This window comes from Tenrec ecaudatus, chromosome 16 (genome assembly GCF_050624435.1).
Source record: "Tenrec ecaudatus isolate mTenEca1 chromosome 16, mTenEca1.hap1, whole genome shotgun sequence".
Classification (NCBI taxonomy): domain Eukaryota; kingdom Metazoa; phylum Chordata; class Mammalia; order Afrosoricida; family Tenrecidae; genus Tenrec; species Tenrec ecaudatus.
Window position 1 is genome coordinate 79450524 of NC_134545.1, and position 12157 is coordinate 79462680.

Here is a 12157-nt window from a genome sequence, read left to right on the forward strand (position 1 = left end):
TTCCACTCCAGATACTCAATCAGAAGCTACTCCTGACACCCCAATGATTCTTATGTACACATGTGCAAAAGCAGTCTTCTGTATGCGTAAAAGACACTTGGGGATCTATGGGAATCACTAAAATCTCATTAATTGTGGAGTGTGATCTAGTGTTAGCTGGAGGTAAAGCAACTTCTAAGCAGGGTACTATACCAGAATGAGCCTGTCCAAAAACCCCGTCTCCGCCACCTTCACCACTGTGGCAGCACCTACAGCCCAATGATGAGAATCACTGCAAATCCTTTCCACAGCAAGAGTAGTCTGGGACTAACATCACTGGTGTGTTTCACAGAATGTTTCCTATTAAAAATTCTATCCACTAATCAATCTAATAAGCAGGCCAGTTCCTCCTGCCTAACTTTCATAGATTCATCAGTACGTTCAGTATCTTCCCTTGAAGATGAAGACACTAGGGCCCAGGGAGGTGATCATACGAGTCCGGGCAGATTACAGTGCTGTCCACTCTCTTGCTCTGACTCGGCTACCAGGTTTAGCTAACACTTTTCCTTTCACGGATGCCTGTAGGTAAAAACAGAGCCTTGAAGAAGGAAATATATCATGTGAACTATTCTTATCACCTACATTACTCTCTGGATCTGACAGGATGGCCGCTGCCAAGGCTGCAATGTGCATTTTCTTCTCCTGCAGCTTCCTCGTTCTCTCACGTAAGTGTTCTTCTATGGTCAGCTCTGGAATGGGATCTTGAACGATCTCTAAGAGAGGATGTTGTCCCTCGTAAGTACTCATTTATTAAAAAGCACCCACGAACTTCAATCAATTATCGTCAGTCATAACCACGGCCACTATTTCTACGTTCATTACTACCTATCGTCCTCTGGAGAATTATCAGAGGCAGGTACTAATATCAGCCCCATTTTGTATATAAGATAACTGAAGGCCAAAGGAAGGGATAGGAAATTTACCTAACAGAACTCACAGGCCTGGCAAACATGGGGTTCAAATCCAGGCAGTCTGAGTCCAGAAATTCACACTGTTTACCACTATTCAGATCAAACCACAATGACTCAGATTAACTAAGGGAAAGGACAATCTGATTTTGTTTTCCTAAGTACACTATTCTCCTTTAACCATTTGGGAGCTTACTTAAATCAACACACAAAGCATAATCTGTGATGTGCCTGGGAAGGGTGACTTAAGTTACAGAGGTATAAGTCATTAAGTAACATGTAACCAGGGTCTTGTTACCAATTCCAAGGCAATATAATTCCAAACATTCGATATTTCATTCAGTTTAACCAAAATCAGAACCGTTCTGGATGTTAAGAAGCCCACCTTCAGTTATCTAATACAGACACAAAGTCTACTCGCTCTAAGAAAGAACACAGGATTCTAAACCACCAAATCATTTTAATAATTTAAGGCTAAAAATATATTAAATAGTTATTTGTAGGCAGGTCTTTCTCCCAATTAAAGCAGAATTCATTAGCACAATTAACAGGCCTCTTCATGCATGGCTAGTGATGACATGTAATCTGACACACCAAACACGCAGGAAGGGGTCACATTCAGAAACGTAGAAAAATATCCAAAATGACTAGAGTTCCAAAAATGAACTCTCTTTTTTAATTTAAAACTGACTCATGTTTGCTATCATACAGAACACAACTGCTCCATTATAATTCACTGAGTGTACAGATATAGCTCACCTTCCTCATGTCCCGCCTCGTCTTCTTCATCCTCTTCCTCGTTGCTATTATCAGTAACTGTGTAGAAAAGATGTGAATTAGAAGCATGATCGTAGGCATAAATGGTGAAATATATCAATGGAGAGGGGAAAGCAGGGAAGAGATGACCATAAAACTCAGAAGAGTAGTGACTTCTGTAGGGAGCGGTGACCAGCACTGAGGGCACAGGGAAGTTCCTGGCTGCTGGTTCTATAGGGATGTGCTTTGTGAGAAACCATGCAACTTCACTGCTGACGCCTGGACATTTCTGTGTGGTTTCTTCCAGAAAAGGTTACACAGAAGGAGAGAGCATGGCTAACGCAGGGTGGCCAGTCTGCTCTAATTTTAAGAAACCACAGAGCTGGATGAGACAGACTCTAAAAAGCATCTCACGTGATGCTCAGCGCTTCACTTATGCTCCTAGTGCAGCAGACACCTGAGAAAATCATCTCACTTCCAGCCCGTACCATCACACCTGTGGCGTGCCTGACTGCAACGACTTTTGTATGCTGGACTGTCGTTATTTAAAAATTAAATTCTGGATGGAAAAGCACGTGGCAGTATACGAGGAGCTGGAACTCTAACTCCTGCATCGGCTGAGTAAACTCACCTGGCTTCTCCCTGGTCTGTGGAATGATCCCGCTTTTATCTTTGATAGGCAGCAAGTGAATCAGCTCCTTCTCTGGTGCCGATGGCAGCGTTCGTGGTGTTTTCTCATATTTCTCCATGATGCCTTCGTGCTTTCGTTTCTTGATATGAGCAGGCTCACTGACAGGGAAAAGTGTCATATGAGTAAACATTAATTTTAATACACTAGTGCTCATGTATTTGAAAAGCAACCCTGCTAATCTACCACTTTAAAAAGTACAGAAAAAAAAATCAGCCCATGCCAAACTTTCCTGTGCCCACCACTAGACCAGTGCCTAGCACACTGCAGAGACCCCAATCCATAGTAACAGCATCAATCAATCAATCAATCACAGTCTGTCTACTGCACAGGTGCAAACTCAGCCAACACATCTAGCTTCTATTTAGATGCAAATCAAAAGCAAATGTTTCAGAAGATCTTTTTTTAATATATTATTATACAAAGGGCTCATATAACTCATCACAATCCATACATACATCAATTGTGAAAGCACATTTGTATAATCATTGCTCTCATCATTCTCAAAACATTTGCTCTCCACCCAAGTCCCTGACATCAGCTCATTTTTCCCCTCCCTCCCCACTGGCCCCTTCCTCTGAACCCTTGATAACTTACAATTATTTTGTCATATCTTGCACTGTGTGATGTCTCCCTTCACCCACTTTTCTGTTGTCCGTACCCCAGGGAGGAGGTTATATGTAGATCCTTGTAATCAGTTCCCCCTATCCAACCCACCTTCCCAGTATTGCCACTGACACCACTGGCCCTGAAGGGATCATCCGCCCTGGATTCCCTTGTTTCCAGTTCCTATCTGGACCAGGGTACATCCTCTGGTCTACCCAGATTTGTAAGGTAGAATTGGGATCATGATAGTGGGGGGCGGGGGGGGAGAGAAGCATTTAGGAACTAGAGGAAAGTTGTACGTTTCATCATTGCTACATCAAACCCTGAATGGCTCGTCTCCTCCCCAAGACCCTTCTGTAAGATGTTCAGTGGGCTACAAATGGGCTTTGGGTCTCCATTCCGCACTAGCCCCCTCTTTCACAATGATATATGATATTTTGTTTTTGATGCCCAACACCTTGTGATCGCACAGGCTGGTGTGCTTCTTCCATCTGGGCTTTGTTGCTTCTAAGATAGACAGCCGCTTGTTTACTTTCAAACCTTTAAGACCCCAGACACTATATCTTTTGACAGCCAGGCACCATCAGCTTTCTTCGCCACATTTGCTTATGCACCTATTTGTCGTTTCAGGGAGGTGAGCACACAATGATATGATTTGTTGCTCTCTGATGCCTGATAACTAATCAGTTCGGCACCTCATGATCATGCAGGCTGGTGTGCTTCTTCCATGTGGGCTTTGTTGCTTCTCAGCTAGATGGCCGCTTATTTATCTTCAAGCCTTTAAGACCCCAGATGTTATATCTTTTGATAGCCGGGCACCATCAGCTTTCTTCACCACATTTGCTTATGAACCTTTGTCTTCAGCAATTGTGTCAGGAAGGTGAGCATCATAGAATGCCAATTTAATAGAACAAAGTATTCTTGCATTGAGCGAGTACCTGAGTGGAGGCCCAATGTTCATCTGCTACTTTTTTTTTAGGGACTCATACAACTCTTATCACAATCCATACATATATCAATTGTGTAAAGCACATTTGTACATTCATTGCCCTCATCCTCAAAACATTTGCTCTCTACCTAATCCCTTGGCATCAGTTCATTTTCCCCTCCCTCACATCCATCTGCTACCTTAATACTAAACCTATAAATCTATGCATAGATCTATTTCCCCATCCTCATATATATATTTACATATGTACATGCCTTTATTTAGACCTCTATAAATGTCCTTTGCCTCCTACCTCTTTCCTCTATTTCCTTTTACTTTCCTCTTGCCCCACTATCATGCTATTTCATTTGGGTTTCAGTAATTCCTCTTGGTTACGTTACCTTTGATCATGCCCTACCAGGCCTCCTACACCCTCCTCACCACCAATTCATCACTTGTTTTTCCCTTGTCCCTGGGTTGGTAACACCACTACCTTTTCCCCCTCTTTCCCCTTGCCCCTGTCCCCCTAGAACTGCTGGTCCCGTTGTTTTCTCCTCCAGATTGTTCATCCAGATATCTTATTTAGACAGACCTCAGCAGATCTTTTTTGAAGACTATTCATTCACCAGAGCCAAGGAGCGACATCATGCTACTGTGCTTTCCCCCAAATCCTCCAGAGCACGGCATGGCCTTTGCCGCTACAAAGACTAACGTTTACATTCCAGATCTACTTCTAGGGACTGTGAAGAAGGCTCGGTTACCACTCTGTAAACAGAAACGCTACCTTCCCAGGAGGGGAATGGGGATTTTGAGAGATCATAATCAGAGCGTGCAGAACTGTGCTGCCATGGATTCCTCCCCACTCTCCTTCACGCCCCACACTTACAGAACGACTACTACCTGGAGGAAAGATCGCGTGTCAGGAAAGACGCTTTTTGTCCCAAATCCTTCATTAACTGTAAGTCATCTTCATCCATCATATCCAAAGGAAGAGCTTCCTCTTCTTCCTCCTCTTCCCTCTCAATCCCTTTACCTGTTAGAAACACACACAGACACAGAATACTAGAAAAAGATAGTATAGATGGAGACGGCCTTGCATTTCTATGTCTGCAATAAGAATATCCGTGTTCTTCTAATATCCTGGTCTGGTCTTTCCAAGTGGGTCACAACTGACATGTTGGGCAGAACCAAAGTTTGAGGAGAAATGCCCCATTATCTTTCAGCCCCATTTTTCCATTTAGCCTTTTCAACTCTCAGCCTTCTAAGCCTAAGTCTGCCCCCACAGCACCGAGGACCTCATTTTGGGCACTACTGAGCAAAGAGAAGCCATAAGCCAGGGCCCACTTCCACATCCCACCCGGAATGCGAAAGCATTTGATTCTTCCTTCCTTCTTCCTCGCCTACAATACTGCGAGAGGCAGCTCTCACGCTGTGCTCTGGATTCTAACCCTGACCTTCTCAGGGAGCTTCTATCACCAACATATGTTCTCTCCCTTAAAACAAAACCATCTTCTCTCTCCAGTAGCTTCAACCTTCCCTGGCCAGATTTCTGCATTGAAGCGCTTTAAGACATTTATTTCATTTTCCAGAGGGCAGTTGGTCACTGTTGTGTCAGTACTTAAAATGCATCTCACTATTGGTTCCAAAGCAGTCTCATGGTCATTTCACATGAGAAAATAACACACAGATGCAGCTCATACAAATCATAAAGACAGCACAGAGCTCCACCTCAGTTACCATAATTGAAGAGCTTCCCGTGGCTTTCTTCGAATTTGTCTGGCTCTTCTTCTGAACCCTTTCCAGGGTTTCTTAGACGGTAAAGCCAGTTGCCGTCGATTTGATTCCAAAGCATGGCAACCCTGTGCACATCAGAGTAAAACCGAGCTTCACAAGGTTTTCAATGCCCGGGTATTTGGGACGTAGTTCACCAGGCCTTCCTTCTGAGGTACCTGTTTAGACCTCTCCATCCTTTCAGTTAGCAGCCTAAGAGTGGTAACTCTTTATGCTATCTAAGAATTCCTTCTTTAATGTTAGGGTTACTTAAATTCTGTCCCAAGTCCTCCATTCTCAGGCTAATCTCCACCCTGATTTTATCTAAGTTTATATTGAGGTTGTCTACTCCTCTAAATATTCAAAACCTCAACCCGATTTAAGTCTACTATGAGTTGGAACAGGAGGCCTGGTAGTGTCCTGGGTTACACTTTGGAGGCAAACAGCAAGGTCAGCAGTTCAAAGCTACTCCACAGAAGAATGAAGCTATCTACTCCCATAAAGATTTAGTCTCGGAAACCCACAGGGGCAGTTCTACCCTGTCTTACAGTGTTGCTGGGAGTCGGAATCAACTCGATTGATGAACTAGAATCAACTCAATGGCAATGGGTAGTGGAAAGGCTTCGTTACAGTCTATTGGTTAATTATTCCAAACTATCCTCCCCAATCCAGCTCCCTAATAAAGCCTTCACTCAGATGTCCAGCACATAAGGATAAAGAAATATAATTTTTATTTCTAACAAACATAAATGATAACATACTTTTAACTCTACCATCATTTGGGCAGAAAGAACTCTGAAAAATATCTAATTCAACCATCCCATTTTTCAGTCGAAAGACCTGGGAATTAAATGACTGACGAAAGGGCATACTAGCAGTAAGTAAACAAAACAAAAGAAACTAATCTTAAGTCCAGGTTCCCAGCTTTCCAGTCCAGTGATCTTTTAGTCATGACAATATTTTGCCAAAGGCTCAAACGGAAAATATGATGAAGAGAATGAGGTGGATATGCAACGACTGAATAAAGTTATTCAACAAACACAACACCATGTGTGCGGAGTAGAACTACCCCGAGGATTTGTATTCAAGCTTGTGATCTTTTGTAAGCACATCTTCGGGCTTCTTTCTGTTCAGTTGCCTCTTGGAAGGTTCCGTATGCCAACCTTCTGGCTAATATTCCAGTGCTTAACCATTTGAACTACCCAGGGAGGTGCAAATATAAATACCCAAGAGTATTCAGAACACTGTTACAAAAGTGCTCCAAGTGGCTATGGTATCATTCCTTAGGTTTCGAAGTATTTGAGACTTGTTTGTTGGATCCTGATCATTTTTTTTTGCCCAATTCCACTTCAAGGCCTCAAGGGAAAAGAAAACCACAACTTTAGAAATCTAAGTGCGCCTGGCAGCTCTGAGGAAAGCACCAGAAAAAAAGCCTTGCTCGTAATTTAGCCCACAGTCAGTGAACGGAAAGGTGGCAGCCCTGGCATGCTGCCCCACATTTATTTACAAAGCTCTTCCGAGTTTGTTTTCCCCAGAGCCAGATATTCAGATCTGCTTTCAGACAAATGAAGCAGAGGAGGCTACCTCTTTCACATGACCAATACCATACTGGTATGTTTTCCCACACCAACTGTGCGAAAACATACATGACAACTATTCTTACCTCCTAGGAGGGAAGATCTGAGAGCAAGAAAAGTAATTACTAGAAAGCAAAACTATTTCCACCCAGACTGTTTTAGAGCAAATCCAAGGAGACCACAGCACAGGAAAGCTTCACAATTACCTGGCCGTTTTTCCTTGGGGTCCTCCAAGGGAACAGGCTTCTTCGACACCGCATCTTTTACAGCTTGCCTTAGTTTTCTCTGTTCTTTTCGGTACTTCTTGAGAGCGCTCTGTTGTTTAAACTGCTTATTTTTAAGCTTGTTTTCAAGTTTGACTTTACTCGTTCTTATCAACTTCCGAAAGCTTGGGACTTGTTTTTTGTTTCGTCTCTAGAAAACAGGAACAGAAAGAGCATTGTGTACCCCCAGTTAATTTTATTTTAAAAACCTGTTTAAAAGAATTAACTAACAATTGATGTATGTATATGTATGGATTGTGGTAAGAGTTGTATGAGTCCCTAATAAAATGTAAAAGAAGAAAAAAAAAAAAGAATTAACTATAAATCTCATCATACCAATTCCACAATGTCACTGTCTCAGTCATGCCTAACCTGTAGGATTGGAAATCAAATACGCCACTAATCCTACAAATAGCACTAGAAACATCAGTTATTCAACCAGTAATCTTCCTGAGACCAGATCTCACAGCTACCAGGGCCAAAAAAAGGGTAAGGACCATCAATTTGTGATAACTGGTTAGTTCAACATCTGTAGCATGGAAAACTCAAAGTAATATGCTCGCTGTTTTTAACGATGTTAACTGACATTTACACATTGCTTACTCATTTACAAACTGCTCCTGTACATTATCCCCAACATGCTAATTAAGACGATGAATGCTGTTACCCTATTACTGATGAAGCTAGAGCTAAGAAAGTTTGCACAGCTTCCCAAAGGCCGGTAAACTAAAGAGAAAACTGAATCCAGGTGTTTGGATCCCAACTTTGGCTGCTTATCCTTCCATTGAAAATTCCAAATCCCAGGGCCGGCTCTAATTTTCGGTTGTGCTGGCTTTAGTAAGTTAACAGACTTGAGTCTCGGGTCCCGCGACTCAGCTAATAAGCTCATTAAGAGCAGGGGCCAACTTCTCCTCTATAGAATAAAGGGCTCGGAAGCTGGGTCTTAAAAAGTCTCCAAAGTCTGACATCCTACAGATGCCAAGCCTCCGTTACTTATCTCATCGCCGCCTCCTGCAGCCCCGCGTGAGCGCAGTGGCCTAAGGATGGATGAGTGCGGTCTCGGGGCCAAGACGCAGACAGCGCAGCGGCCACAGGGAGCGCGAGCCCGGGCCGCCACCCCAGACTGAGGGCAAAGAGCACGCTGAAAAGTTGCAGCAAATCGCTGTTCTGTGAACCAGAGGGGCCCTAAACCGCGGGGAAGGCGCTTCTGAAGATACTTACTACCTTCATCGTCAGGCCTGAAGAGATCGGGGTTTGACAGCTTTAGCAGGCGCCAGGAAAAGGGACTAGGATAATCCAGGAATCCCAACCTGACCCACGTGCTGCAGCGGCAGCGGGACGCACGCCGGAAGTGGACGGCAGGCCCGCCCCTTTTTCCTGTCGCCGGAAGTGGAGGAGGCACTTCCGTGGCTTCGCTCGGGCGTGCGCCCTCTCGCGGCGCTAGTCTGGGTGGCGAGGAGATGCCGGTGGCCCGGGACGAGAGGACCGAGGAAACCGCACGCCGGCTGGCCCTTTGGCACGCGCCCTAGACGTTGGGGAAGTCGATTTCCTCTGAGAGGTGGCCATTTCTCCCGTAGCTTACTGCTCTGTCCGCCTCAGCCGCCCTCATTCTCTTACTCTTTGGGGAGACTGCCTTTTCTGAAGCCTTGAAGACAGAGGAAAGGCTAATCCCGTTTGCCTAACGCCCAGCTCCAGTTGATGAATGAGTTCTGATCCTTCCTGTACCCTCCTTTTCGGAGTTGCCCCCCGCCCCCATTCACAAACCCATGACCCCCTAAGTTTCCTATCTAACCTTTTGAATTGCTGTCGTCCCTTTTATCCCATATGCATAGTGCTTAAAAGAACGTGATGCCCAAGGCAGATATTTTGTACCAGTTCAGCTGTTTGGTTTTATGTACAGGGCAAGATTTATTTTTGGCCTAAGATTTCAAGATCATCCCAGGGCAATATTTTAAGGGTTTCCTCCAGTTCCTGTAGTTGCAGAGTCTGAGATCCGTGAGAATTTGAAATTCGGGTTTGTATTTTCCCTTTTTGATCAGAATTGTGTTATAGAAAATTGTTTAATATTCAAAATGTTTAGGGACGGTTGCCAGGCTTCACTTGGCCTGGGGCAAAAGAGGCAGGTGTTTCCCGAGTCAGGTAGCCACACATTTCATAGTCTCCTTCTGTTCCTGACTTCCTCCTTACGCTCCAAGTGAATAGAGACCAGCTGTTGTGAGCCGAGGAGCTGTTACAAACCTTTAAACCCCTGGCACTATGAGGGCAAGTAGGAATGGAACAGAAGTACTGAATATTATTAGGTCAATGACCAGAAACCTCAAGCCAAAGAACCGAATCCCATGAGTATTCGGTTATGCAAAGCTTTGGTTTTGCTTTTGTTTGTAACCATAGCTACAACAAGGAGCCCTGGTGGTGTAGTGGTTATGCACATCGGCCTGTAAGGTCAGCAGTTCAAATCACCAGCCAGCTCCGTAGGAGACAGATGGGCTTTCTACTCTCATAAAGAGTAACAGTCTGTGAATCCCTTAGGGGCAGTTCTGCCCTGCCCTATAGGGTCAGTATGAGTCCACATTCACTCCTTGGTAACAAGGATTTTTTTTTCATTTTGTTTGCATTTATGTACTACACAGCTTTTGTCTTATTTTGAAACATTGTTTGACTTAATTTTAAATATTGCCTGATAAAGAATTATACCAGCAAGACTCATCTTCATTTTGGTATTTTAAAATTATTTGCTTTGTGTAAGGAGTCCCTTTTGGCATATCATTGTGAGGGACAGCATGCTTAGCACAGGGTCAGGAAAAAAAGAGGCAGCCCGTCAAAGAGATGGGTTGGAACTGTAGCTGCAACAGTGAGGTCAGACATAGCCATGATGATGCGAGGCAATGTTTCATTCTGTTTTGTGTAGGGTGGTTTTGAGTCAGAAGGGGCCCTGGTGGCAAGTGATGACATGTTGGACTGCCTACGACCAGGTCAGCAGTTCCAAACCACCAGCTACTCCAAGGGAGGATAACAAGGCTTTCTATTTTCATAAATTGTTAGTCTCAGAAAAGCACAAGGAAAGTCCTACCCTGCCCTATAGGGCTAGAATCAATTCAATGGTTGTGAGTTTGGTTCTGGTTTTTATGAGTCAGAACTGATTCCACGACACCTAACTAAAGGAGTCCTTGCTGGTGCAAGTAAGTTAAATATGCTGAAAGGCTGAATGTTTGAGTTCATCTAGCAGCTCCTTGGAAGAAAAACTAATCAACCTACCGAAAACTGCCACTGAAAAGTTGGTGATGGTAAATGATTAGTAAGTAACCTTTGAGTAAATTCTGCCACTTGGGAATTTTAGTGATTAAGTTTTAGCAAGAGGACATGTATTTCAGGGATGTTATTCAAAAGTCTGTCCTTCAAAGACATCTTCCCCCTAAAAAAAATTTTAAGTATTCCACACCAGGTTATTAAAAAGCAAAGCCATGACCCTTGAACATGGCCCTTTCCTCCAACAAGGAAGCTCTCCCTGCAGCCCTGTTGAGAACCTACAGAGACACAATGGGGTTTGGTATGAAGAGGTTCAGAAGCAACTGACTTGTCTGCATCCTATCTGAAAGACCAAGAACCTCATTCTGTCTAGGACTGCCTTTCCTCTTCCCTTCCCACCTCCTTGACACCTCAGTCTCTCTTTTTCCGTGGTATCGGAAGCAGTCAAGAGTCGGTCCCGGTGGAGTGTGACTTCATCAAGCAAATTGAAAACAGCTTATGCGCTTCCCAAGCGCCTACATTCCTTCCCAAACATACCAGGGTATCTACAGTAAGTCCAGCCTTCCTTCCCAGGGTGAGGCATCTCCCACCACCCCTCCCCCGGTCCAATCCAAAGCCAACTCGTCCCAATTTTATCAGACTCTTGTATTATTAATTATCCCTACTCTCCTGTGTTCTCATCCTTACCTGCTCCCTCTTAAACCCTTCCCCTGAGCCTATAAATATATTCAAATCTTTGCCATCCTTTAGTATTTCTTTGAATGGCCTACTCTCCTAATTGCTGTTTATCTTCCTTCTACTCAACTTGTCCTGTCCTTATTCTCAGAAGAAGGTGTGGGCGGAGAGTATTCTCCGGGTGTCTCCACTTCCTCTTTTTATTAATACAGACCTAGCCTGTGTTAGCATTTTAAAGAACTATGTCATACGCTTGGCTCACTTTAAGTTGATAATCAACTAAAATCTTTGGATCATTTTAAAGCAATTGCTGCCAAACCAAATCTTTCCCATCTCAATTTGGAGTACTTGATTGTTTGAGCTTACACTTAAAAAATGGAATTTGCATCTGACTTTAGTCTTCCGCTTTGTCTCATCTCCCTTCTCTCAGTTCATTATTGAGCCCGGTTTGGGCTCCAAGTCCTCTTGGGTACTCCAGAGATAGGGCAGCTCCTCGGCGTCTTCCACATGGTCTTCTAGAAATCCACAGGAGGCTTGAGCTCTGAGGCAAACAATTCATCAGAAAATCTGTGTGTGCTCCTCTGACTTTCACTTCCCTACGACGGCACTCACTTCAACATCAGCCGCTTGCACTCGGATCCTGGACTCAGGCTCACATCCGTAGCAGTCTCCCCTAAGACCAGGCACTGAGCAAATGTCAT

The 12157-nt window shown here is 44.0% G+C and overlaps 1 protein-coding gene across 2 annotated transcripts in view; it reads right to left on the reverse strand.

Moving 5' to 3' along the window:
• NOC3L (NOC3 like DNA replication regulator) overlaps positions 1–8914 on the reverse strand; it is a 29061-nt gene extending 20147 nt beyond the window's left edge. The window contains exons 1-6 of one of the 2 annotated variants that reach the window (XM_075533895.1): positions 8760–8914; positions 7479–7686; positions 4826–4958; positions 2335–2492; positions 1707–1763; positions 622–752 (exon numbers count right to left, since the gene is read on the reverse strand). In XM_075533895.1, coding sequence (XP_075390010.1) covers positions 622–752; positions 1707–1763; positions 2335–2492; positions 4826–4958; positions 7479–7686; positions 8760–8765 — 693 coding nt within the window. In that variant the 5' untranslated portion in view covers positions 8766–8914. Of the gene's footprint in view, positions 1–621; positions 753–1706; positions 1764–2334; positions 2493–4825; positions 4959–7478; positions 7687–8756 lie in introns of both variants that reach the window. The other variant, XM_075533894.1, reaches the window with a different exon arrangement.
• Positions 8915–12157: the final 3243 nt, after the last annotated feature.